Source organism: Colobus angolensis, unplaced genomic scaffold (assembly GCF_000951035.1).
Source record: "Colobus angolensis palliatus isolate OR3802 unplaced genomic scaffold, Cang.pa_1.0 Scaffold5, whole genome shotgun sequence".
NCBI classification, from domain to species: domain Eukaryota; kingdom Metazoa; phylum Chordata; class Mammalia; order Primates; family Cercopithecidae; genus Colobus; species Colobus angolensis.
Genome location: NW_012118487.1, coordinates 4947874 through 4974492, shown reverse-complemented (window position 1 = coordinate 4974492; position 26619 = coordinate 4947874). Strand labels below are relative to the sequence as shown.

Sequence of the window (26619 nt, the reverse complement as noted above, 5' to 3'; positions counted from 1 at the left end):
TTGTTGAATGAATGTGTGAAAATAATACAACTAAATAATATGATATAAAGTATATGAAGGGCCATACATCAAGTATATGCAAAGTACTAGTATAGAATACTGGCTAAGAACTGAAGCTCTGCCACTCACTGGGTACCTTTAAGCAAATTACCACTCTCACTTCCTGTCTCTTTATAGGGTAATATAAAGGTTTACAATGGGGTTTGAATCAGATAATGCATGCAGGGTGCCAAGCAATGATTGGAACATGACAGCTATTCAATGCATGTCAGTGATTGTTTGCTCTTCACTCCGTGACTCAAGATGATGCACTTGTAATTCATAGCAAAATTTTAAGAAGACACTTCTCTAAATCAGCATCGGTAGTATCCTCTAAAGCAATAATGGAAATCCCCATCATTTGTTATTTATATGTAGTTATTTGAATTTTATGAAAGCAGTATTATCTTTTTTTGAATGCATAGAATTTATTCATTTTACATTTATTTAATGAGCACTTATTATGTGCCATGAACTGAGCAAGATTCTGGGAATACAGCAGTTAAAAGCAAGTTGATCACAGCTGTTGTTTCCAGAGCATGTGAATTCTAGGCTGGACAGGAATCGAGCGAGTTATTACAATGAATTAGAAAATCTCCGTTAGGGAAAAGCAGAGTGTACACTGACAGAACATTTCAACACCAGCTTGATTTCTAAAGGGACAGTAAGACAAGACAAATGCCCAATTTTAGCACAGGATAATTTCAGATAATAAAGACTGAAATAAAAGGCTGTACATTTCAGTCGGTATAACTAGGGCAAGTGACTTCTCCAATCAAAAGAACTCTTTTTGTATGAGTACGAGTTGAAAAACTACAAATATGTGTGTGTGTGTGTGTATGTGCATATGATTTGTGCTGCTGGCCGGGCGCGGTGGCTCAAGCCTGTAATCCCAGCACTTTGGGAGGCCGAGACGGGCGGATCACGAGGTCAGGAGATCGAGACCATCCTGGCTAACACGGTGAAACCCCGTCTCTACTAAAAACTACAAAAAAAAAAACTAGCCGATTTGTGCTGCTTAAACGAAACAATTCCAATTGCTTTTAACTTTTAATTTTTTTTTTTTATTTTTGCCGTGATCTCGGCTCACTGAAGACTCCACCTCCCAGATTCACCCCATTCTCCTGCCTCAGCCTCCCAAGTAGCTGGGACTAAATTTTACATTTTTGATCATCATGTATCAACTTTCTGAAGTACTAGACAACTCTAGAGAGTTCGATTTGATAGCAGGTTGAAGATAACATGTGAATTAGAGAAATGGAGCTGACAGGGCTGCAAAAGCACTGAGTTTTGTTCAATATTGTTCTTAGTATTTGTGTTATTACAATGTGTAATAGCTCCTTAATTAGATGCTGTATTGATTTTGTCCATTAAGCTATGTTTGCAAAGTAGTTATGTCTTATTTCACTTAGCTTGTGATCTAACACTCTGTATCCACAGTGCTGAATGATGGCGTGTGGTTGTTTATAAAAAGATATGTTCTCTCAGAGATCTCAAAGTCAGGGTATGAATCCGAGGTTAGGTCGCAGAATTGGAGGGTGGGCTATTGATTGTCTATAAATGCTTAACCTTGCTTCCTGATGTCTTAACTGTTAGTGCCTCTGTGGGATTTAAGATGATATTATCATTTACCTTCCACAACAATTGCAGTTAGACTTTGACAGTGAATTTCTTTTCTGCCTTTCCATTTCAGTCATTATAGGCTTGTTTACTCACATCATAGGCAGGTGGCAAATCCATGATATGTATGGCAGACAACTTAGCATTTTGTAATTTTCGCTCGTTTTTCCGATAGCACAAAATAATTTTCAAGCAGATACCAAACCTCCTAATTACCAATATGACTTCAAATCTTCTGTTTTGTCCTCACAGCATCTGTGGTTGGTAAACTATTACTTGTAAAACATTTTTCAGTTCAAAGTACTTTTTAAAAGGCATTATCTGAAAAACTTTCACCCCACTGATGTGTTTTCATACGAACTGGGTGCCACATAAGAAGGAGAGGAATAACAATAGCTTTGCGTATGTGGTCTCTTTATGTTTTCACACTCTGACAACTGTCTTTTAAGACATTAAGACTGTTGTGACACATACTTACTGATGAAAGAAAAAAATCACAGTTAGTAGGTGAAAAGACTGCTAGTGGCTCCCACATTCAGGCACAACAGGACACGCTGAAAAAAACCTTCAAGATGATACCCTATTGTGTTTGAAGACATGGTACATTTCACCCTTTCTGTGAAGGCTTTAATTGGTTTGATACCTAACCCTCAAGCTTTGAGTTTAGAATAACTGCAGGGCACTCTGTTGCCCTGTCTCTATTTTTTCCTCCAGTTTTCCTCCTTTTTCTTTTAGTAAAACCTACAGACAGCCTTAGTGTTTCCTATGGTCATTCCCAGGTTCAGGCTCTAGGGCTTTATGGACGTAGTGATCTCAGTAAGGGAGGATAGAGAGCCCTAGAACTGGCCTTTTTTTTTTATTTCTTCTGAAGCCAAAGTTTTCTAGAATTCAGGACATGATGAAAGACTCCTGTGTCCAGGCTTTTATCTAAGAGGACTGATGAGCTTCAGAGGAAAAGGTTGTGCAAGTATTTACAAGTTTATCAAACTGTGTCAATGGCCCACTGACTTCCAGGTGTGTTTACCATCAATAAAGAGCATTTGAAAATGCTAACAGGAATGAACACACTTGACTTGGCCAAATGAGAGAAGGGCTGTGACTTGAAAAGCAGCAGTGCAGAATTTAAAGACAGAGCCCTTCACAAAACCCTGGTGTGCTGATATTCAAACTAGAAGCTTAAACAGGAAGGCTGTACTAATCTAAGCTGCCGTATCAGTGGACTTTGCAGAGAAAAATCAGTGATGTCCTTGTATTTCTACATCATTGATTAGAATGAGAGGTCAGATCTGCATCTACCTTTTAGAAAAGACACATTCTAAGACTGTAATTCAAAATAAATTCATTCTAAATAGTGTAATAACTTGAAGCAAATAGAAGTTGACAGGCACTTTAGAGATGAGATTCATATTTCATGGGAAAAGCCAGAATAGATCAGTGGGCTTCAAACTAGTTTGCTTTTGTGACCCCCTTAAACAAAATAGCTATACAAATTTAATGTTTTCATTTTTTGAGATCATATATTTTTAAAAACCTGTTTTCTTCTATATTAAATTATGCTTACAATTATTAGTTGTACACATTTGACTGAAAACAACCTAATTCTTATGTAAGTATGTTAAAGAATTTGATAATTTGAAACATAAAAAGTGAAAATGTATTGAAAATACCTCTCTGAGATGAATGGGAACTTTTTTCAAATACTTTATATATTCATAGATGAATATTCCTTACAAGAATAAAGCGAAATTCAGTTTCAATTCTAATCCTGTTTTCCTTTCTTATGAATATAAACAAAAGAAATCTTGCTACAACGTAAGTGGCAATGGAAGAATTTTTTTTAAGTGATGCTCTTCAATTATTTGACATTATTAGTCATATGTCAAAAATCACATTGTGATCTATTTCTAAAAAAATATGTTGTCTACAAGCTGCCAGTTCTATCACATTTCTCATGAAAGCGAAGAATCAGCAACTAACTACTTTGAAAAAGATTTATTACACTGTTTTTAGAACCAATCCTTTCCTGGTTTCTGTGTAGGATATCAAAAAAGACTTTACCAAGGCTTAGCAAAATACTGCTAATTTGACGTGTTATTCTGCTACTTAGTGGCACTTTATTTAATCTGGTATGCTTAAAATGTGGTAAAAAATGGAACTATTGCTCATATTAATTCATCTTTGATATTATAATTTTGTAATGCTTTCATCGTATTACAGGAAGATCTCATTTTATTACGCTTTATCATGCCTCCCAGATACCACGTTTTTTACAAACTGAGTGTTTGTGGCAGCCCTGCATCAGCAAGTCTCTCAGCACCGTTTTTCCAACAGCACGTGCCCACGTCATGTCTCTGTGTTGCATTTTGGTAATTCTCAAAATATTTCAAACTTTTACATTATCATTAGATCTGTGACGGTGACCTTCAATCAGTGGTCTTTGATGTTGCTCTTTTCATTGTTTTGGGGTGCCAGAAACCACACCCGTAGAAGACAGCGAACTTGATCAATACGTGTGTGTGTGCTCTGACTGCTCCGGGACCAGCATCCCCACTAGCTTTCTCTCCTTGGGCCTTCCTATTACCTGAGACACAACAGTATTGAAATGAGGCCAGTCAATAAGCCCACGGTGGCCTCTAAGTATTCAAGTGAAAGGAAGAATCACACGTCTCTCAGTTTAAGTCGAAAGCTAGAAATGATCAAACTCAGTGGAGAAGTCATGTCCAAGATGAGATCGGCTGAAAGCTAGGCCTCCTGCGCCAAACACTTGGCCAGGTTGTGAGTGCAAAGGAAAAGTTTTTAAAGGCAATTAAAAGCACGACTCCAGTGAGCACATGAATGATAAGAAAGCAAAACAGCCTTATTACCGATAAGGAGAACATTTGAGTGGCCTGGATAGATGATCAAACCAGATATAACCTTCCCTTAAGCTAAAGCCTACTCCAGAGCAAGGCTCTCTCTTCAACTCTGTAAAGGCTGAGAGAGGTGAGAAAGCTGCAGAATAAGAGTTTGAAGTTAACAAAGGTTGGTTCATGAGGTTTAAGGAAAGAAGCCATCTCTGCGACATAAAAATGCAAGGTGAAGCAGCAGGTGCTGATGCAGACGCTGCAGTAGGTTATCCAGAAGATCTAGCTAAGATCACTGATGAATGTGGCTACACTAGACAATAGATTTTCAGTGTAGATGAAAGAGCCTTACACTGGAAGAAGATGCCATCTAGGATTTTTCATAGCTAGAGAGAAGTCAAGGCCTGGCTTCAAAGCTTCCAGGGACAGGCTGACTCTGTTAGGGGGTAATGCAACTGGTGACTTGAAGTTGAAGCCAGTGCTTATTGATCATTCCTAAAATCCTAGGGCCGTTAAGAATTATGCTAATTCTACTCTGACCATGCTCTATAAATGGAACAACAAAGCCTGGATGACAGCACATCTCTTTACAACATGGCTACCAAATATTTTAAGCCCACCATTGAGACCTACTGCTCAGAAAAAAAGATTGCTTTCAAAATATTACTTCTTATTGACAATGTGCCTAGTCCCCCAAAAGTTCTGATGGAGATGTACGAGGAGGTTAGTGTTTTCATGTCTGCAGACACAGCATCCATTCTACAGCCCATGGATCGGGGTAATTTCAGCTTTCAAGTCACATTTAAGAAGTACATTTTGTAAGGCTATCATAGATAGATAGTGATTTCCTGTGATAGATCTGGGCAAAGTCAATTAAAAACCTTCTGGAAAGGATTTAGCATTCTAGATGCTATTAAGAATATTTATGACTCATGGGAAGAGGTCAAAAGACTAGCATTAACTAGAGTTTGGAACTTGATTCCAACCTTCATAGATGACTTTGAGGGTTCACACTTCAATGGCGGAAGTAACTGCACATATGATGGAAATAGCAAGAAAACTAGAATTAAAAGTAGAACCTGAAGATGTGACTGAATTGCTGCAATCTCATCCTGAAACCTTTTTTTTTTTTTGAGACAGAGTCTCGCTCTGTCGCCCAGGCTGGAGTGCAGTGGCTGGATCTCAGCTCACTGCAAGCTCCACCTCCCGGGTTCCCGCCATTCTCCTGCCTCAGCCTCCCTAGTAGCTGGGACTACAGGCGCCCGCCACCTCGCCCAGCAATTTTTTTGTATTTTTTGGTAGAGACGGGGTTTCAGTGGTTTAGCCAGGATGGTCTCAATATCCTGACCTTGTGATCCTCCCGTCTCGGCCTCCCAAAGTGCTGGGATTACAGGCTTGAGCCACTGCACCCAGCAATCATCATGAAACTTTAATGGATGAGGAGTTGCTTCTTGTGGATGAGCAAAGAAAGTGGGTATTTGAGATGGAATTTACTGGTGGTGAAGAAGCTGTGAACATTGTTGAAATAACAACAAAGGAGTTGGAATATGATAAACTTAGTTGATAAAGCAGTGGCAGGGTTTGAGAGCGTTGACTCCAATTCTGAAAAATGTTCTACTGTGAGTAAAACGATATCAAATAGCATGACATCCTTCAGAGAAACCTTTCATGGAAAGAGTCAATGTGACAAACTTAATTATTGTCTTATTTTAAGAAATTGCCACAGACACTCCAACCTTCAGCAACCACTATCTTGATCAATCAGCTGCTACCTACACTGAGGCAAGATCCTCCACCAGCAAAAAGATTATGACTTGATCAGAGGATTATTAGCATTTTTTAGCAATAAAATATTTTTAAATTAAGATTATACATTGGTTTGTAGAAACCTATTGGCTGGGCACAGTGGCTCATGCCTGTAATCCCAGCACTTTGGGGGCCCAAGGCTGGTGGATCACTTGAGTCCAAGAGTTTTAGACCAGCCTAGGCAACATGTTGAAACCCTGTCTTTACAAAAAACACCAAAAAATTAGCCAGACTTAGTGGTGTGCACCTGTAGTCCCAGGCACTTGAGAAGCTGAGGTAGGATGATCACCTGAGCCCAGGGAGATTGAGGCTGCAGTGAGCTGAGATTGGGCCACTGCACTCCAGCCTGGGTGACAACTTTTGAGACCCTTTCTCAAAAAAAAAGGAAATAATGCTATTGCACACTTAATAGACTGCAGTGCAGTGTAAACATAACTTTTATATGTACTGGTAAACCAAAAAATGTGTGTACCTCACTTTATTGTGATGCCTGCTTTATTGTGGTGGTCTGGAACAAAATGTGCAATATGTATGCCTGTATATGCTGTAAATATATCTATTTCATTAGCTCATTTAATTTATGGGAAATATCCACCATATAATTTAACTGTCGGAGCCAGTACTTGCTAAAATCAAATTTACCATTTTTTTGTTTTGTTTTGTTTTGAGACAGAGTCTTGCTCTGTCACCCAGGTTAGAGTGCAGTGGCACGATCTCAACTCACTGCAACCTCTCCCTCCCAGGTTTAAGTGGTTCTCCTGCCTCAGCCTCCCAAGTAGCTGGGATTACAGGCACCCACCAGTACACCCAGCTAATTTTTGTATTTTTAGTAGAGACGGGATTTCACCATCTTGGCCAGGCTGGTTTCGAACTCCTGACCTCGGGATCCACCTGCCTCATTCTCCCAAAGTGCTGAGATTACAGGCATCAGCCACCGTGCCTGGCCCAAATTTACCTTTTGTCAGAAAAAGTCTGACTTATTTTTTCAGTTCAAATAAATTAATCTACATGTTGTTAGAATCTCTCAGTTCTGAATCCCTGCTCTGGGTAGATTGGTAGCAAGATAAAGCGCAAATCCTTGTCCTTACCTTGACAGCTGGAATAAATAAAGCATTGTTACATTTCATGTTTCTTACCTTATTGCTGTGTTCTTGGTAGTCATGAAAGTCTTCTGCAGTTGAAAAGCATCCTTTGACAGTGGTTGGGGTGAGTGATAAGTTCATTAAAAAGGTAATCTCTCTTTCTTGATACATTTGACTTCCAAGCATGCCAGTAGTCCGAAATACCCCATTTTAAACTCCACATTTTGCCCTTAATGGAACTATGTTAAGCAGGGAAAGTCACTGAAGCCCTACCTTGGGTTTATGGTGTCTTAAATAAAAGAAGCTTTACCAAAAAAAATACTTTTAATTTTGCCTTTTTCTGGCATACTGGAAGTTTTATGCTGCAGGATAATGAGTCATGGTAGTATTTTGGGTGTGTAAGAGGCATACCTTTTGTAAAGAAAGTCAACACGTGGATGTTATTGAGGTTCTGTTAATAGAAATTAATTTCCTACCCTGTTCCTTATTGAAAAGTTTTAATGTTTCCTAGGGATATAGCTATCCTTGTTTAAAGACCCCTGGACTAGATGACCTCACGGGTACTAGAACTCGAAGATTCTGTGGTGTTATGATTAATTAGGGTTTTTTGCGTTATGGGAGGAAAAAATCCTCACAACTACTATCCCATTCAAGCACACTCTACCAGTCTTGGTTCTTTTGTTTTACAAATGAAGAACCCTCTTTTTCTGGAAAAGAACCACCTGTTAAATTAGCTATGTATGGGACTAGTAGGATAAATAGATATGCTTCCCGACACAATGTATTCACATATCATTTCTGTGAGAGAGATTTTAACCCCTCAAAATTAATTTGTGGAGAAAGCAACAAGGCAAGAATACCTGGCTTATTAAACGGCTTTGAGATAGTGAAACCTGAAACCCTAGAAATCAGAACGTGGTTACCATTACCACAGCTAATGCTCTTGGGTAAACATCATGTTTTGGAAAAAAATGCTGAAATTAGCACCAGTTTATGAATTTATGCTTCCCAGTTTCAAAGCACAGGTATGCTATTAAAACTCAGAAAACCATTAATAGCAGCAATAAGGTCAACCCAAGAGAGTAGATGAAATTACATTACATATGCTTCAGATAGTAGATCGAACTTATTAATGAAAATCAAGTGTAATAGCCTTAGAAATGTGTATACTTGATCAATGAGTCTAAATATAAACTATATTCATATTAAAATATGATATGTATACTAACGTCTTAGAGGGGAAGAGAATAGCTACTCTACTCAGTACTTTAAAATTAGTTTCATGTAGAAGTCAACCAAAAGACAAAAGCTTATGAGGAACTTATGAATTATAACATAAAGAATGTTATGTTATAGTATCCATGGCAAATTTTATATTGATAAAATTTATAAAAATAAGTATAAACTTTATATCCTGAAATTGTATTCTCTAGGGTGCTTCAGTGACTTAATATATCTGATTTTATATGAACTAGACAAATAAATTTAAAACTTAGTAATTTAAAATAATATTTTTGTTTTAATAAAAAGCAAAGATTTTATTGAGGATTATACACAACGGATGGTTTTGGAATTCTGCAGACCTTGATTTCAGTCTTGACTCCATCGGTTACTTTAGCCACATCATTTACTTCTCTGAGCCTTAGTTTCCTCATCTCAAAATGATAACAACCTCATAGGTGAAACTACCTGTCATATTGTAGGTTCTCAGTAAAGATTAGTTCCATTTCCGTCTCCCCTGAACCTTCTCAATAAAAGGTCCTTGATGGCAAATACAGGCTCCTTTGCAGAAGCTTCCTAAATGAAAAGTAGAAATTGGTCTCAGATAATTAAAAATTTTTGAGTAAAGCAAGATAGATATCTATTTAGATAGAAAGCAAAATAATCTCTGGGTAGTAGCAATATATATATATTTTCTCTTTTTATTTAACTATATGTTCTAATTTTGCTGAAAGAAACAAGTATTACTATTGTAAAATAAATACTTTGAATCCTATGAATGATCTACAGTTTAGAATCTGAGAGTTGACGTGTGGAAAAATTACAGTGATTACTATAACTCAATTTGGAAATTTTATTCCTTAGATCATTTTGTATTACTGAATTGGTTTAAGAAAAATAGACCTGATAGCTACCATGATTGTCCACACTGAGAAAGAAGAGAGGAAGTGAGATTATAAATAATGCCTTTTTATTGAGTTTTCATGTACAACCCTCTTCTGCCTCATACCTGGGTTATTGCAACTGTGTCCTCACTCATCTGTTCATGTCCAGGCTTCCCACAGTTACTGCACCGTAATGCTCTTGAAACAGTGATTTCATTTCACCGTTAGCCTGCTCAGAACCTTTAATGGGTCTCCATTTAGCTATAGCGGTCCTTCACCACTGATGGTACGTGTGTCGTGTAGGATGCAGTAGTCCAGGTGGAAAGCAATTCTAACATTCACTAGTGATGTACTCCCTCAAACCCCACATTTATCTGTAAGTGTGAATTTTTTGTGAATTGCTTCAGATCCTATCGGCCATAAACTGGATCTGTGATTGCAGGTCATGTTCCTTAGTAGTCTTCAGTTCTGTTTCTCTTGATTATACACACACACCCCACCACCACACAAGAATAAGTGTGTTTGAGGCATCGAAATGCAATTTACCCATAATCAGTCTTCAAGTGTCTATTTTAAAAGCATACCATAAATGACATGCACAGTAACAGAATGCTAGTAAATACATACATCTTCAGGGAGAAGAGTGTAATAACACTCTTGATAGAGTGAAAATACAAAAAAAATCACTAGCATAAAGTATAAAGACCGTATTCTTTAACCTGGTATTCAAGGCCCTCCACAAACAGATGTCATTTCCCTTCCCAACCTTATCTCACATCCCTCCCATGACAAACCCATTCAAACCTCCTGAGAGCCAGACACTGCAGCTTGTGTTTGATGCCCCAAACCTCATGGAATCCTTATAACAGTGCAATGATTACATTACTCTCCCCATTTTCTAGATGACGTTTAGTATCTTTCTTAAGGCCACACAGCTAATTGTTGGCAAAGCCAGGCTTCAAGAAACCCAGATTTGTCTGACTCCAAAACGAGTTTTCTTTATCTTATTTTCTGGCCAGATGGATTTCTCTGCTGAGCACCAACCTAACACCTCTCAAGTTCCACTTGCGTGCTTGTGATGGCGATGTTTATCCCAACTCAGAAACCTTATCCTACCTGTTCCTCAACGTTTACTGCCAAACTTAACTCCTGTGAAATCTCTCAGCCTCCAGCCTGCAGTGATAGTGCCTTTCTCTGACCCATACTCAGGGTCATACTGCTTTAGGGTCTCACTTAATTTATCAGTTTGTGGGTGTTGTCTCCCCAACCAGGTAATTACTACTTGATGGCGGAAGCTTTGTAAGTCAGATCAGATAATCTGTAAGATTCTACTCTTTGGTTTATGTTTCTTTTTTTAAGTCACCTACAGTGCTGCCGCTAGCAGATACTCAGTAAAAATGAAGTCAGTGTTAAAGTAATAATTCTTCACAGAGAGTTAGAAGACTCTCTCCCTTATCACTAAGATAAGATAGCTTACAGCTCTCAGACTTAAAATTACATCCTCTACGTTTTGAATTAACAGTTTAATGTTAAAAAAAAAAAAGACAAAGTTGATAGTAAGTCAACTTTGTTATCACTTTTTTTTTTTTAAGAGACGGGGGTCTCACTATGTTGCCCAGGCTGGACTTTAACTCCTGAGCTCAAGTGATCCTCCCCCATCACCCTCCTGTTGTTATCACTGTAAAAGGGCTGAATTGATAGAAGATAATTTGCCCAGTTTCATTCTGTGCCTCAGCCTCCTGGACCCGTCTGCATAAAAGACAGTGTGGTTATATTTCCACTTATGGAAAAGTGCAGACATTCTACCATGACCCCCATCAGAGCAACTGAGAAAGAACCCTGGCAAAGAGGGAAAAGGGGAACATCATACCAAAAAGAGGAGTCTTGGATCTGTTTTGTAGAAGGAGGCCATGCAGGAAGAGATGAGATGCTGTCTCTTACCAGGTGGCAGGGATCCAGGGAGCAGAGGTTTTATTCCTATGGATCAAAGATCAGTGTGGTCAGAAGTAACACAGCATGTCCACTGAGACTACAAGTGAGTTTGAAATGAGGGTCAAAAGAGAGAGGAACAGCCGTCACCAAAAGCTATGTGAGCACTTCAGCTGACCCCTCCTTCCTTTCCCCTCACAACGCCCCAAGTACCCCTTCTCTACCTCTCTGCCAGCATCTGGTGATTTTCATTCATCCCAGGATGTCGTTTAGATAGAACTACATGAATCCGAGCCATTGATTGGTTTTATTGTTTGCTTAAGGATTGATTTCGAAATCTGCATAATCCATTCTGCCTTAATTTACACTTTGCAGTGTTATAATATGTTTAGAATGACTGATAAGTACCAGACCTAATCTCTCCCAAGAAATAACAAGACACATAATTTGTAAGATAATTACGTTTCAAGTGAACAGAAAGACTGTAGGTGTGAAAACAGCTTTAGTCATAGGCATACCTTGGGGGAAGTCAAAGGGATTTTAACTTAAATATCTTACGAGCCAAATCAGAATTAGTAAAACACCAATATCTAGCAACGGAAGCTTTTAAAGTGCAAATTTTATGAGAGTACTTTATCAGAAGATGAAATGGCTTGAGCATTTAGTAAAAATAACTTTTTCAAAAAGTTTAAAAACCTTTTTTGTTCTGTTTTTTAAAAAATGTTTGTTCTTCATCAATGAATCTCTTACATTCAGGAAAATTAGGTGGATTTACGCAAGAAAATAATACCATAGATTCCGGAGAACTTGATATTGGCCGAAGAGCAATTCAAGAGGTTCCTCCCGGGATCTTCTGGAGATCACAGCTCTTCATTGATCAGCCACAGTTTCTTAAATTCAATATCTCTCTTCAGAAGGATGCATTGATAGGAGTCTATGGCCGAAAAGGCTTACCGCCTTCCCATACTCAGGTAAGACTAGGCTTTCTCATCAATGAAATAAAAACTGCTGCTTGCATTTTTTGAAATGATTATCTTTCTTAAGCTCAGCTGTTGGGTTAACTGTTTGGAATTGACTTCCTACAGTAGAAAGAATTTTGAATGTAGGTTACTTGTTCTGAGGTTTTTGAATCAGTAGTGGGAAGAACAATATTTTCTTCCTGATTTGACTGTTTAAAATATACTGAATTTTGTGAGCAACTTAATGAATATTGAGCATCATCTGAGCACCCAGTAAAACACCATGGATTTTCCAAGTGTTTTACAAAGATTCTATGATAATTTCAGATGATCCTATTCCTTTCATGTAATAGATGCGTAACATATTCATCTCAAACACGTATTCATTCTGTTCAAAATGTATTTTTTTAGTTTATGCCAGATTTACTCTTAGTAGAGAAATTATGGGAACGTCAACATAAATATGATGACATGAGCTTTATCAACTCAAGCACTGTTCCTCATCTAAAATGATGAACGCTGAGATAAAGAGGCAAGAGAGCTTTCAGAGATAACCGAGTATGATCATATTCGTGTGGTACGCAAAACAATTCAGATATCCTTAATATCAAAGAACTTTAAAGTCATTTCCCTTGCATAAAAATCCCCTCACAACAGCAATCACAGATGGAGAACTACTCTCAATTCCACAGCCTTTGTCATAATCTAATACAGTACTGGGTCATAGTATATAAATTGGAAATTGTCACTTAATATAGGTTCCGTCATGTCTAAGAGAAGTTTTTTAAATTACCTACCATAAAATTGGAACTGAGACTTTCCCCAAGATCAACTATTATGTTAGTAAACAGAAGAATATCAAACATGTAATAGTTGATTAATTAAAATTGACAGTTGGATGAGCCTAAAGTTATATTCGATCATCAATTTATTTGCCCAGAGGATTTCATGCTGATTTAATGTGATTTATAAAATAAGGAATGGAAAGTTTTCATGTATGCTTTATATCATATAATTTTGTGAGAAATACTTCTTCTATAACCTAGGAACATAAATTATGAAGAAAAGTTATCACATATTAATAAAGAAATTATATCTTTAAAGAAAGATGAGTAAGAAGATTTCAACATGCTTTTTCTAATGCAATTGTGGATTTAGTTCATATACATATATGAATTTTTATGGCAGTGAAATTTCTGAATATCAGGCTTTAGTGTATTCATTTTTCCTGTTTAATATTTTTAATATCTATATTATTAAAGTAAATTCGATCCTTATGCATTGTATACTTCTTATAATGTACTAATGCCCAATTTTAAATGTTGTGTTTTTGTTTGTTTGTTGGGGTTTTGGTTTTTGTTTGTTTTGTTTTTTGTTTGAGACAGGGTCTCACACCATCTTCCAGACTGGAGTGCAATGGTACAATCTCACCTCACTGCAGCCTCAACCTCCTTGGCTCAGGTGATCCTTCCACCTCAGCCTCCTGGGTAGCTGGGACTACAGATGCGTGTCACTGCACCTGGCTCATTTTTGTATTTTTTGTAGAGATGTGGTTTCACCACGTTGCCCAGGCTGGTCTTGAACTCCTGGGCTCAAGCAGTCCGCCCACCTCAGCTTCCCAAAGGACTGGAATTACAGGCAGGAGCCACCGCATCTGGACCAATTTATTTTATTTTATTTTATTTTATTTTATGTTTTATTTTATTGTTTGCGATGGAGTTTTGCTCTTGTTGCCCAGGCTGGAGTGCAATGGCATTCGGCTCACCGCAACCTCCGCCTCCCAGGTTCAAGTGATTCTCCAGCCTAGTAGCTGGGATGCGCCACCACGCCCAGCTAATTTTGTATTTTTAGTAGAGATGGGGTTTTTCCATGTTGGTCAGGCTGATCCCGGACTCCCAACCTCAGGTGATCTGCCCTTCTCAGCCTCCCAAAGTGTTGGGATTACAGGCATGAGCCACCGTGCCCAGCCAGTCTGGACCATTTTAAATTTTAGATTTGACTCCAGTTCATCTTATAGGTGACACTGACTAGGATACAATAACCAGGTTTTCTTAAGGCCAGCACAGTGGGTCACGCCTGTAGTCCCAGCACTGGGAGGCCGAGGTGGGTGGATCACTTAAGGTCAGGAGTTTGAGACCAGCCTGACCAACATGGTGAAACCCCGTCTCTACTAAAAATACAAAACTAGCCGAACGTAGTGATGCACACCTGTAATCCCAGCTACTCAGGAGGCTGAGGCAGGAGAATCGCTTGAACCCTGGAGGCGGAGGTTGCAGTGAGCGAGAGATCGTGACATTGCACTCCAGCCTGGACGACAAGAGCAAAACTCTGTCTGGGAAAAAAAAAAAAATTTCTTAAATGAAAGTCCTCTGTAACTTCAATTATAGTAGACAGATTGGATTTATAGCAATTGTCCAGTGAAATATGAAAAACTATTTTCCCATTGAAACCACATATGTGATTATTTTGTATATAATTCAAAAAATGTACCTCTAAGCCGAGCACAATAGTGAACATGTAACTTATAAATTCCAGAAAATAATTTCAGATAAGAATTTCCTATTGTTTTGTGTACTTGAAAGGTTTATTTAAAGATTTAGTTGACTCTGCAACTTGTATATAACATTTAAGATTAGAGAAATAAAAGATGCAGTTTCAGGTTTTCTCATAATCCTTCTAGTATTTAAACATAATACATGTGATACCTACTTTTCTTTTTTACCACAATGTATGTGTTTAAGTAGGTTATGCATTTTCTTAAGCATCATGGTTATTATAGTTTCTTCCTGTGGTTTATTCAATATCAGCAGAGCAAACAACTGTTTCTGAGTTCAGTGTTTAAACATGAAGTATTCTATAAAGCAGCCCAAATTGAATATTTCTCTGTTTCTAGGGAGCATTAAATAAATCACCCTGAAATAATTAAAATTGGCCAGCCATTCAGAATGGTTGCTTGAGCTGTCACAGTCTTTGTGACCCTTTTTAAAACTGCCCGTTTGATTGTTGCCAAGGAATCGGTGGGCTCTCTTCTCCCTGATGCCAGTTCATTCTCTTGGTCAGTTAGTGGCCTAAGGAGGCGATGCAGAGCCTTATGGTTAAGTGTACTGTAGCATTTGAGTGCATTCACATGAAGGCTCTTGTCGAATGGGAGTTGGAAGCCTGGGTTCTAAGCATACCCTTTACCACCTTTTCACTTGGTGACCTTGCAGCATCCCTTCTCTGAGCCTTAGTGTCCATTGGTAAAATGATAGAGTTGGATCAGATGATGTGTAAAATCTCTTTATTCTCTATATTCCAATTACAGCAAGACTGTGCCACTGCCAAAGAGTTGATGTCAGGACACAGTTAAGTATTCATAGATTCCAAGAACTCATCGTTTTAGTAACAGAATTGAATTAAACCTCTAATCTAACTGTTCAGAAGTGAACCACCAAGATACCTGAAACAAAGTCTATTTGTTTTTAAATGATCTATTAGGTAACCAGCATAAATACAACAAACATGGGCAAACTTTTCTTCTACTGATTTTCCAAAAGACCTTGTTAATACATTGTAGTTTAAACCAACTTTAGACGAGGATTTTTAAAGCGTGTATATTTGTTAATATTAAATCATAAGAAAATGACCTTTAAACAGAGCTTTCACACTAGAATTGTCTCACTTTATATGAAACCTTTATCAAGTATAAGCTTTGTCTCATGATGGCTCCCCCAGAGTAGTGCAATTGAAGAGTTAGCCCCAAGAATTTCTTCCTAAAAAGAGCATAAAGTCCTAAGACTCCTTTTCTCCCCAAAAATATATCTGTGTCTCCATCTTAGAAATAATACAGAGCAAAATTCACATTTGCCCTTAAGTGACCACTTTATGCCCTAAGAACAAAGATTGTTAAGTATTTTCATTCCTTGTAATTTGGTAATTTTTGGCACAGATGGTTTTACTGTTAATGTAGGGAATGTTTCTTTAGGTATTTGAATCACTCTCCTGAAATCGTGTGAAACACTTCTGCAGAAGAGCCTAAAACTGGGTAGATACTCAAAACCTGTCAGCTCCTCCTCGCCACCATCATGTTCACTACCCTGGCCTTATTTTATTGTTCACAGTGTGATGCAAATGGTTACTTCCATGATAAAGGTGATGGTTGTGCTTTTGCCTTCAAAGACCAGCTAAAACTCAGAATTTCTCCCTTCGACTGTTTCGGTTACTGTCTTTAATGTTAGGGAAGAAAAATGTTTATATGCTTGGGTCATAAAAAGAAACTTTTTCTTGTCTCTTTGCCATGCAAATGTGTAAATATTTAAACCTGATGAGGAAATGAATGGCTTATTTGAGACAGAGTCACCTTTCAAAACTGCTGAATTAGTTTTCCTCTAATAATTCTAGAATAGAATTCCAGTCAAATTTTTGTAGGGCAGGTATCCACACCAGTCATTCTTTTCATCCTTATAAGGTATAAATGAAAATAAACGTTTTTGACTGCTGATCACGTTATACTATTTTTATATATTTCTCACAGCTGAATTTTATTCTAATGAAACTACCCAAAAGAACCAAAAAAAAAGGTTTTACTTATAAATAATAATTTTAAGAAGTCAGAAGCTGAATTAAATTCTAAATTCTCTCCAATATTAACAGCAGAGGTCTATGATCAGTAAAATGGCAATCTATTTAACTGTGACTCTCAGTATTTCCAACAACTGACTTTATTCCAGCTTGATTGAATTAAGAGAGTCATATAATAATCTTTTTCTTAAATAGGCCTCTGAGGAAATTCCATTTAAGAAATCTAACAGAAAGTAGAATATGATTTATATATGCAGTATTATAATAATTATTATTTATATATTGTACTGTGGCATATGTTTCACCATAAACACACCTCAGGAATAGAATGAAACTAGGTAACAGTCTGTAGACACTGAATCACTCTACTTTTAACAATTGTTATCTAAAAAATTTCTTGAAACTACATTGGAAAGTCTTTTCAGCATCTTTCAAATTCCCTATATTATTTCTACTTACAAAATTTTACCCCACTGTATAACAATCACATTGTATATTTTTAATTCTTGTTTAAACTCTCCAGTCACCAATGTTCATGTCTAATTTTACTAAAACAAAACTTAGGTTTAATGATGACCCATTCATAAGAATAGTCAGGCACATTTCCTATTATTGCCATCCCTTCAGAACCCCTCCATTAACTGTTTAGATCAAGGATGTAAAGGCATCTTGTTACATGTCTTTAATCTCACAATCACTAAGTAAAGCCCGTGGCGTTCTCCATCGTGCTTGAGATGGTCACATCAGGGTCACAGGAGAGGTGGAGTAGGGTGGGAGGGATGATCCCACTTGGAGCGAAGTGCTCTTGAGTTCACACGCCAACCCCACCATTACCAGATGGCTGAGAGCCTGCTGCAGCTCCTCAAGATTCAGATTCCTCCATCTGTAAAGTGCTAATGGTAAAGCCTTCCTACGAGGGTTCCTGTGAGGAACCAGCACAGAGTAAGGATTCAACAGTAGTTGTTGCTACATGAATGTTAAGTCAGAGAAGACCATAAAGGGTTGTCTTGTGGTCTAACTAAAATAAGGTTGCTGGCAACATGGATGGAACTGGAGGTCATTGTGTGAAGTGAAATAAGCCAGGCATAGAAAGTCAAATACCACATATTCTGGCTTATATATGGGAGCTAAAAAAGTGAATGAGTAGAAAGAGGAAAGTGATGATTCTCAGCAAACTAACAAGAACAGAAAACCAAACACTGCCTGTTCTCGCTCATAAGTGGGAGTTGAACGATGAGAACACGTGGACACAGGGAGGGGAACATCACACACCAAGGCCTGTCAGGGTCAGGAGCTAGGGGAGGGATAGCATTAGGAGAAATACCTAATGTAGATGACGGGTTGATGGGTGCAGCAAACCACCATGGCACATGCATACCTATGTAACAAACCAGCACATTCTGCACATGTATCCCAGAACTGAAAGTATAATAAAATAAAATTTAAAAAAAAGAAAGAGTAGGCCGGGCGCAGTGGCTCAAGCCTGTAATCCCAGCACTTTGGGAGGCCGAGATGGGCGGATCGTGAGGTCAGGAGATGGAGACCATCCTGGCTAATATGGTGAAACCCCGTCTCTACTAAAAAATACAAAAAACTAGCCGGGTGAGTTGGTGGGCGCCTGTAGTCCCAGCTACTCGGGAGGCTGAGGCAGGAGAGTGGCGTAAACCCAGGAGGCGGAGCTTGCAGTGAGCTGAGATCCGGCCACTGCACTCCAGCCTGGACGACAGAGCGAGACTCTGTCTCAAAAAAAAAAAAGAAAGAAAGAGTAGAATGATGGATACCAGAGGTGGGAAGGGCACTCAAAATATGTACGACTATTATATATCAATTACGAAATTAATGCATTAAACATAAGCCTGCTGGATTGGAAATGTCAGTTCATGTAGATTTTACGTTTGTATCCCCAGACTGCCTAAACTCATCAAACTTTGATCAGTCAGTAGAATTAAATAAATTTGGAAACCATATTGCCCAGTAAGGGGAAAAAACATGGTCCCTGATGATTGGATCCGGCCCTATGTGGCAGGTAGTTTGCATCGTCCTTGTAAATGGTATGCATAGGAGACTTCTACCATTTGGACCTGGCAGTCAGGAACTTCTTTCTAACACTGTATTTGTTAGAGCAAAGGAAGACAGCTTGAAGAACAAAAAGAAAGAGAAGCAGCCACCCTTTATATGTCTGACTATTTTTCCTCGTCCTCCCCCCAGTATGACTTCGTGGAGCTCCTGGATGGCAGCAGGCTGATTGCCAGAGAGCAGCGGAGCCTGCTTGAGACGGAGAGAGCCGGGCGGCAGGCGAGATCCGTCAGCCTTCATGAGGCTGGCTTTATCCAGTACTTGGATTCCGGAATCTGGCATCTGGCTTTTTATAATGACGGGAAAAATGCAGAGCAGGTGTCTTTTAATACCATTGTTATAGGTAAGAATAATCTTCAAAGCCCGCTTTTCCAGGCTACAGCCTAAACGCCTTGTTTAATAGAAACTAAATTATCTGTACCAATTTGGGGTAATTCCTAGGGTGTTAAAGCCCAGGTAGAACATGAGAATTATTTTTGAACCGTTTATTTGTGAATATGTAACAGACTATGAAGCACTGGGAGAAAGTATTATCCAGAATTACCTTGGGAGAGGAGAATACATCATGAAACACTTTGAAAATCTGCATTTGAAGTGACAGTGCTTTGCTTTACTCCTCAAATTATCTAGCATAAAAGCAGATCAAAGTGACACCGTTTATCTTTTGCAAGAGGCAGGCTATACAACAAGTGTTCCTTCTTTCCCTTTTCTTCAGAGTCTGTGGTGGAATGTCCCCGAAATTGCCATGGAAATGGAGAGTGCGTTTCTGGAACTTGCCATTGTTTTCCAGGATTTCTGGGTCCGGATTGTTCAAGAGGTATGCAAGTTAGATTCTTTTCTTAAGCCGATATAAATAAGCTGTAGAAACACAAGTAATTCCAAAAACTACCGAGACAGGAAAGAAAGGGGGGAAACCTGGCAAATTGCTTGTTCAGCGATGTGTCTTTTCTTTCGGAAGCTCGGTGGAAAATGTGGCTGTAACTCTTCTGTCGTGTGTTGTTTCACAGCGGCCTGTCCGGTGTTATGTAGTGGCAACGGGCAGTACTCCAAGGGCCGCTGCCTGTGTTTCAGCGGCTGGAAGGGTACGGAGTGTGATGTGCCGGCTACCCAGTGTATTGACCCGCAGTGTGGGGGTCGTGGGATTTGTATCATGGGCTCTTGTGCCTGCAACTCGGGATACAAAGGAGAAAATTGTGAAGAAGGTAAACATGTCAATATTTGCAGAAGTCTGTTGTTGTCTTCATAAAGAAACAGATTATATCTGTAATCTTTAGTTTGGCAAATCTCTTTTGTAGGCTTCCTTTTGAAAGCAATTTTGAAAAATCCATTTATGAATGCGTTGTCTTATTAACATTTTAACTAATAAAAAGAACAAACACCAAAGGGCCTCTTTGCTCTTTTTCAGCAGTGTGAATCATTCCTTTTTTTCACTCTGAGAAAGCAAGCAAACCTCGTACCTTGAAACTAACAGCAGACTGTTGGATTTTATTTTTCTTTTTATATTTTTTTACATTGATGCCAGCTTCTAAATCTAGCATTTTGACTTCTCTAGAAAGACAGAATAGTACACAAAATATGCTACTGAAAAGAAGTGTGACATCATGGATTTGTTCCATAGCTGTGTACGTGTAATGATGAGAGTCCAGATACCATATTGTAAAGTGCAGGTGAATTGTTTTTTCAGAAAGCAAAAAAGCACCATTTCCGTTCTTCAATCAAATTGATTTTATTGATCTGCACACACAAAGTAATGCAATTAAGTCTCTGGAATTAAATTTTCAGGCCATTGACCCTACAAGTGTAAAGTTTTATTGAGTCAAATTGCTAAATTAAATCTCGTCATCTAAAGCACATGAAAGTGAATTAAGAAAGAGAGTATGCAACTCATTTATTTCTCAAACAGTGTGAGGATCCCATACAGCTGTCAGTACTCAGTGGTCACAGATTTTGTTATAGAGAAGGCAATACTTATTACTCTGTGATTAGGCAGAACAGAGAGCAATAGTCTGAAACCTCAAGAGTCTATGTATGTAATTCAGGAAAATTACAAATGCTTGCAAGAGTCTCAATTACCTAAATGGCACTAGCCTGGTTCTTAATGCTTTATTGTATTATAATTCTTTGCATTTTCAGAAACAGGTTCTTGAAAATGGTAGATAAATATTTGATTATCCAAAGTGTTCATATAAATTAGATTAGGATTTAATTCTTTTTCTGCATGCACTATGGTATCTTCTGGATTTAATAAAATTGTTCTTTTCTTTACACCAGCTGACTGTCTAGACCCTGGGTGTTCTAATCATGGTGTGTGTATCCATGGGGAATGTCATTGCAGTCCAGGATGGGGAGGTAGCAATTGTGAAATACTGAAGACCATGTGTCCAGACCAGTGCTCTGGTCACGGAACATACCTTCAAGAAAGTGGCTCCTGCACATGTGACCCTAATTGGACTGGCCCAGACTGCTCAAATGGTGAGGTTAATAAATGCAGTACAATCAAGTTGCTTAATACTATTTAGCTAAAAATGATATTTTAATTTTTAAAAGCCTCTTTTTAAACATAATACAAATTTTAATAAAGTGATTCTTTGTGGAATTCCACTTATGTGGAATAAATATTAAAAGTAATGATATGTAGTTGCCTTATAAAATAGAAGGAACCATGCTTAGCCAATTTATCATTAAAATTTCCCCTTTAGTATTATGGGGAGGAGTAAGCTTTCATTTGCATAAGATACCATATCTTCTTAACTCTGAATTTATGGAACTACTAATCGAAACTAACCTCTCTAAAATCTTAAGTATGGCTTGGGGATTTAAGCACATTATCTTATAAACAGAGAAGCCTCAATTCTAAAAAATCATTTGACAATATAAGGCTAAACATGATCACAGTAAAGAGTATGCATGTATAGATATTATGATATGTATAAATGGTTCAACACTGAGTTTTTAATCATAATAATATGGTTATAAAAGAAATGGTACAAGGTAATTTTATTCAGTCAGCCAAGTTGTTATTGAGTACTTACAATGTGTGTGGGATTGTGATAGGCCCCGTAAGAATAAAAGACTAACGAATCATGTCTGCCCTCTAGAACAATGGCTTTCTAATTTTTTGACCTTGAACTGTCACCTTAAATACATTTTTGCATTATGACCTAGTGTAAGTGTGCATGCACATCCTCACATAATTGAAATAAACGTTCTACAAAGTGATACACACTGTTTTTTTTGAGCCTATTTTATTTTTTTTCAAATGTTGGTCGCAGGCCATGAGCTAATTCCATGACTCGTAAGTTACAGTTTGAGAAGATGCCATTCTAGTGTGGAAGATTACAGTTTAATTAGGGAGATGAGATGAATATATATGAAATAATTCTAAATCAATATATTCTAGTTTGATATTATATTGAGTATTACATGGAATATTATGCTGAATTCAGTGGACATTCAGAGGAGTGATTCTAAATGAGTATTCGAAGTTTTCAAGGAGACTTGTATTAACATCCTCTGTTTAATGATGAAGGCAGTCTGGGTAAGGGTATAATTTTTGGCTAGGTGAACAGTATTAGAAAGTACTTAAGAGCATGGACTGTGAAATCAGATGTGTGGATTCACATCCAATCTGTACTCCTTAAGAGCTATGTGACCTTAGGCAAATTGCCATATGCCTCAGTTTACTCATCTGTAAAATCATGGGACACTCCTCACAAAGATGCTGTGGGAATTACTTGGAATAATGTATATAACATACTTAGTACAAAGCTTGGCTGGTAATAAATTCTAAAGATCGCTTCCACCACCATCACTACCATAGAACATCCCTAATCTGAAATTCAAAATGCTCCAAAAATCAAACGTTTTTGAGCACCAACATGATGCTCAAAGGAAATGCTCATTGCAGCATTTAACATTTTGTATTTTCAGATGAGGGATGCTGCACTGGTATGTATTCTGCAAATATTGTAACATCTGGAAAAGTTTAAAATCCAAATCACTTCTGGTTTCAAGCAATTTAAATAAAAGATTAACAAAGATGAAATTGTGAGAAATCCCATTATATTCAAGGGACAGTGAAAAAGTATTTGGAGGCAAAAAATTGGATTGGGCCTAATTATGGGGAGTACGGTTTAGAAATGATAGTTTCAGGCAGTGGAGGATTTACCAATAGCAATAATATGCCCAGTAAGACAATGAGAGTATTGTTTTTGGAAAATTGTCCTGTAGATAAGAAGTCAGAGAGCATGAATTGTGAGACTTTGCTGGTGAAGAGACAAGCTGGAGGACTTTCCCACAAGCGTGAGGTGATGAGAGCATGGATTCGTTGGGAGTCAGTAGAAATGAAAAAGATAAATCTGAGGGACATTTGAAAGGAAAAGCAGACAGGACCTGCTGAAAAAGACACAGTAGAGACACATGTTGAGAAGAGCTGTAAAAATGAAGCAAGGATAATTGGTGCTAATGTTAATGTCCCTGAATGAAGCAAGAAAGTTGGGAAAGGATGAGGCTGATTGGAGAGGCAGGACATAGGGAGGCAATGGAAGAGAAGTGAGAAATAGAAAAGAGGATGAATTCGGTTTGGATACTCAAACTAAGCAAAACTACACAGTTCATCAAAAGAAGAGGAAAAATGAGAAAGAGAAGCAGGGAAGAGAGAAGTGGAAGAGGAAGAGCACGATTATAGAGAAGGACAAGGAGAAGAAATGAGAAAGAAAATGAATTTTACTAGCAGTGTAGAGTGAATAAAAACATCCCACTTAGATTGAATGTAAGTCTTGGCTTCAGTGAAGGGGTCTATCTACTCTCCTGTCCCCTTCTCTAAGCCTGTTTAACAGTAAGTGGCTGAGAACCAGAACTCAGACGCTGAGCTGCCTGGGTTCAAATTTTGGATGGCCGTTCACTAGCAATATGACGTTGGGCAAGTTATTTAATATCTCTATACCTCTGTTTCTTTGTATGTGAAATGGAGATAATTACAGGACTACTTTATACAGTTGAGGTAAGGCTGAAATGAGTTAGTACGTGAAAAGCACGTAGAATAGCACCTTACACAGTACGTGCTCAGTAAGTGTTAACCACTAATAGACGTAGTAGAGGGTGGTGATAGTAGTCACTATGGTGGAAGTATTCTAAAGGCTAATCGTAGTTTGTCATACTTAATTTCTCATCAATTCAGAGGAGCTTCCACATTAAAGTAGATTGGACATGGTTCCCCAAATGTGAAATTTATGAAATGCAAATTGTTTCCTCTATTAGTACAATCAAATGGCATAAAACGACATGAAATATTGTGCTGAGAAGCTAATTCACATGTTTATTTTTAGCAAGAAGTAAAAAGGCTAGTAATTTTTACAAATTGCTGTTTCCTGGCCTTTCGAGAACCTTGGGTGACATCTCTGCTGCCCTCTGAGTCAGTATCAGCATGACAGATTTCTCTGCTACTCTTTACCTCCTACAAATTGAATCCTGGAAGCCCAGAATAACAAATGTTTCCTATCAGCTAATTGATAATATTCATGAAAATTTTCTGTTGAACTCATATACTACTGAGAGATAAGTTTTCATCCTTTCTCCTTCCCATTCTGATTTTTGTATGAGATGAGTTTTCTTCCTCCTTCCCTCCCTCTCTTATCTCTCCTTCCTTCCTTCCTTCCTTCCTTCCTTCCTTCCTTCCTTCCTTCCTTCCTTCCTCCCTCCCTCCCTCCCTCCCTCCCTCCCTCCCTCCCTCCTTCTCTTCTTCCCCTCCTTCCTGTTTTATTCACTCTCCCTCATCTTTTGGCCCATACACCTCTGGCTCGCTTGAGGAACGAGAAACTTTGGTGAGAAAATTCACATCTGCTAGAGCAAATAACATGTATAGAATAAATAAGAGTAAAAACACAAATTGGGATCTGGATTAGAGAGAGCCTGGAATGTCTTATTAAAGAGTTTTAGGGATATTACCACCAACCAACACTTATCCAGCATGAGTGAGTGGTATTATTTTAAATAACACGTTAACTTGTTTTGTCCTCTATTCGTAAAATATATTTTGTAATTACATATAATTTACATATAAAATAAGCATTTAGTGTTTTCTGTTGAGTTTTTACCGATACTAAAAAACCCTTTCCACAAAAAATATCCAATTAAATGTTATAGAGATAATTACTTGTACAGTGAAGCTACTTGGTTCCGGTCTCTTATGCCTCCATCAGTAAAACGGCATGTTAAGACTAGCTGTAGAATAATACTTGCTTGAAATACTGTCATTCAGATTTGCTTCCTACAATTATCCAAGTCGGAAAGGAACAAGCACAATAGCCCCTTTTTTCATATAAAGTTATTATAGTGTATTACCTGAATTATTTTACAAAGGGTAGTTTGTAACTGATACTAAATAACTCAAAAGTTAATTCAGCCGTCTTCATAAAATGATACTGCTATGAATTGGAAAATATACATATAAATGTTAATTAAAATATTACATTGGCTGCCAAAAATCACATATCATTCTTTTACGTATTTAGACTGAATTTTTTTCATGGTGCTGTAATTATTTTGGTAGTTGAAAATCTAATTTTACCTGTGTACTAAATGACTGTTTAGTCATAGAGAACAGAGATCTTTATCCTATTCATCTTGATATCCTCAACGCAACAAAGAAACTTCACATGTATTCAACTCTCGATAAATAGAGTAGCATAATGAATACAATACCCCATTTTTGAAGAAAGTAATTATAATAAGTATAGAAAAAAATCTTTATGAAACTTTGCTATTAGCTGCAGAAAGACAGAAAACTTACTTAGAATTAATAGTAAGGATCTCAAATTTGCTTCCAGTCATGCTGTGAAAATATCTGGTCTTGTGTGCCGCAAATTTATCTGGTTATTGCACAGTTCTCATTTAAAGCTTATAAAAGCACTGTTATTTTACATTTGTGGCTTAAAGTTTACAAGCAGTATAATTCTGAATTTCTAAGTGAATCCTAGAGGAAAACACTTTACTCACTACCTCTTCTGTTGTTGTGGAAATGACCTTCACATATCTAAATTCAATAAGAGAGTAGACTTTACACCGGAAGAAACATTTGGTTAAGCTGCTAAAAGAGAATAAATGAATTATTTCCATCTGCAAGTTTATAGGTTTGAAAGCAACAGGGCTTTCCTCTATCTTCATCAGCAGTTTGTTCATTAATTAGCCCTTCAATTCCACTTCAATTAAATTAACTCTAATTAATAAGTTCATTACAAAGATTGACGCACCTTGCTCAAAGCTAGTGTGCTAAATGCTGATAAACACCATCACCCTAATGAAAAATTGATTAGATTGAATAAAAAGGGTACCTCAGAAAGAAACCTCTCGCTCTGGAGCTGGGTTGATATTATGTTGCTCTGAAGTTAATCAAACTATCTTGGATCTCTTAATCAAAAATGTAATTCAGATGAGATAGAAAATATTGCCTGAAAAAACCTGTGTGCTACCCTCTTCCAGTTAATAATCCTGGATGTTGTTTATAAAAAATATTACAACTCTCAGGCCGGGCGCGGTGGCTCAAGCCTGTAATCCCAGCACTTTGGGAGGCCGAGACGGGAGGATCACGAGGTCAAGAGAT

At 37.8% G+C, this 26619-nt stretch overlaps 1 protein-coding gene across 1 annotated transcript in view; it reads left to right on the top strand.

Moving 5' to 3' along the window:
* TENM3 (teneurin transmembrane protein 3) overlaps window positions 1-26619 on the top strand; it is a 662376-nt gene that overhangs the window by 524582 nt on the left and 111175 nt on the right. Inside the window, exons 7-11 of the mRNA XM_011959575.1 lie at window positions 12181-12395; window positions 19152-19362; window positions 19735-19836; window positions 20027-20221; window positions 21291-21491. Coding sequence (XP_011814965.1) covers window positions 12181-12395; window positions 19152-19362; window positions 19735-19836; window positions 20027-20221; window positions 21291-21491 — 924 coding nt within the window. The remainder of the gene's footprint in view (window positions 1-12180; window positions 12396-19151; window positions 19363-19734; window positions 19837-20026; window positions 20222-21290; window positions 21492-26619) is intronic.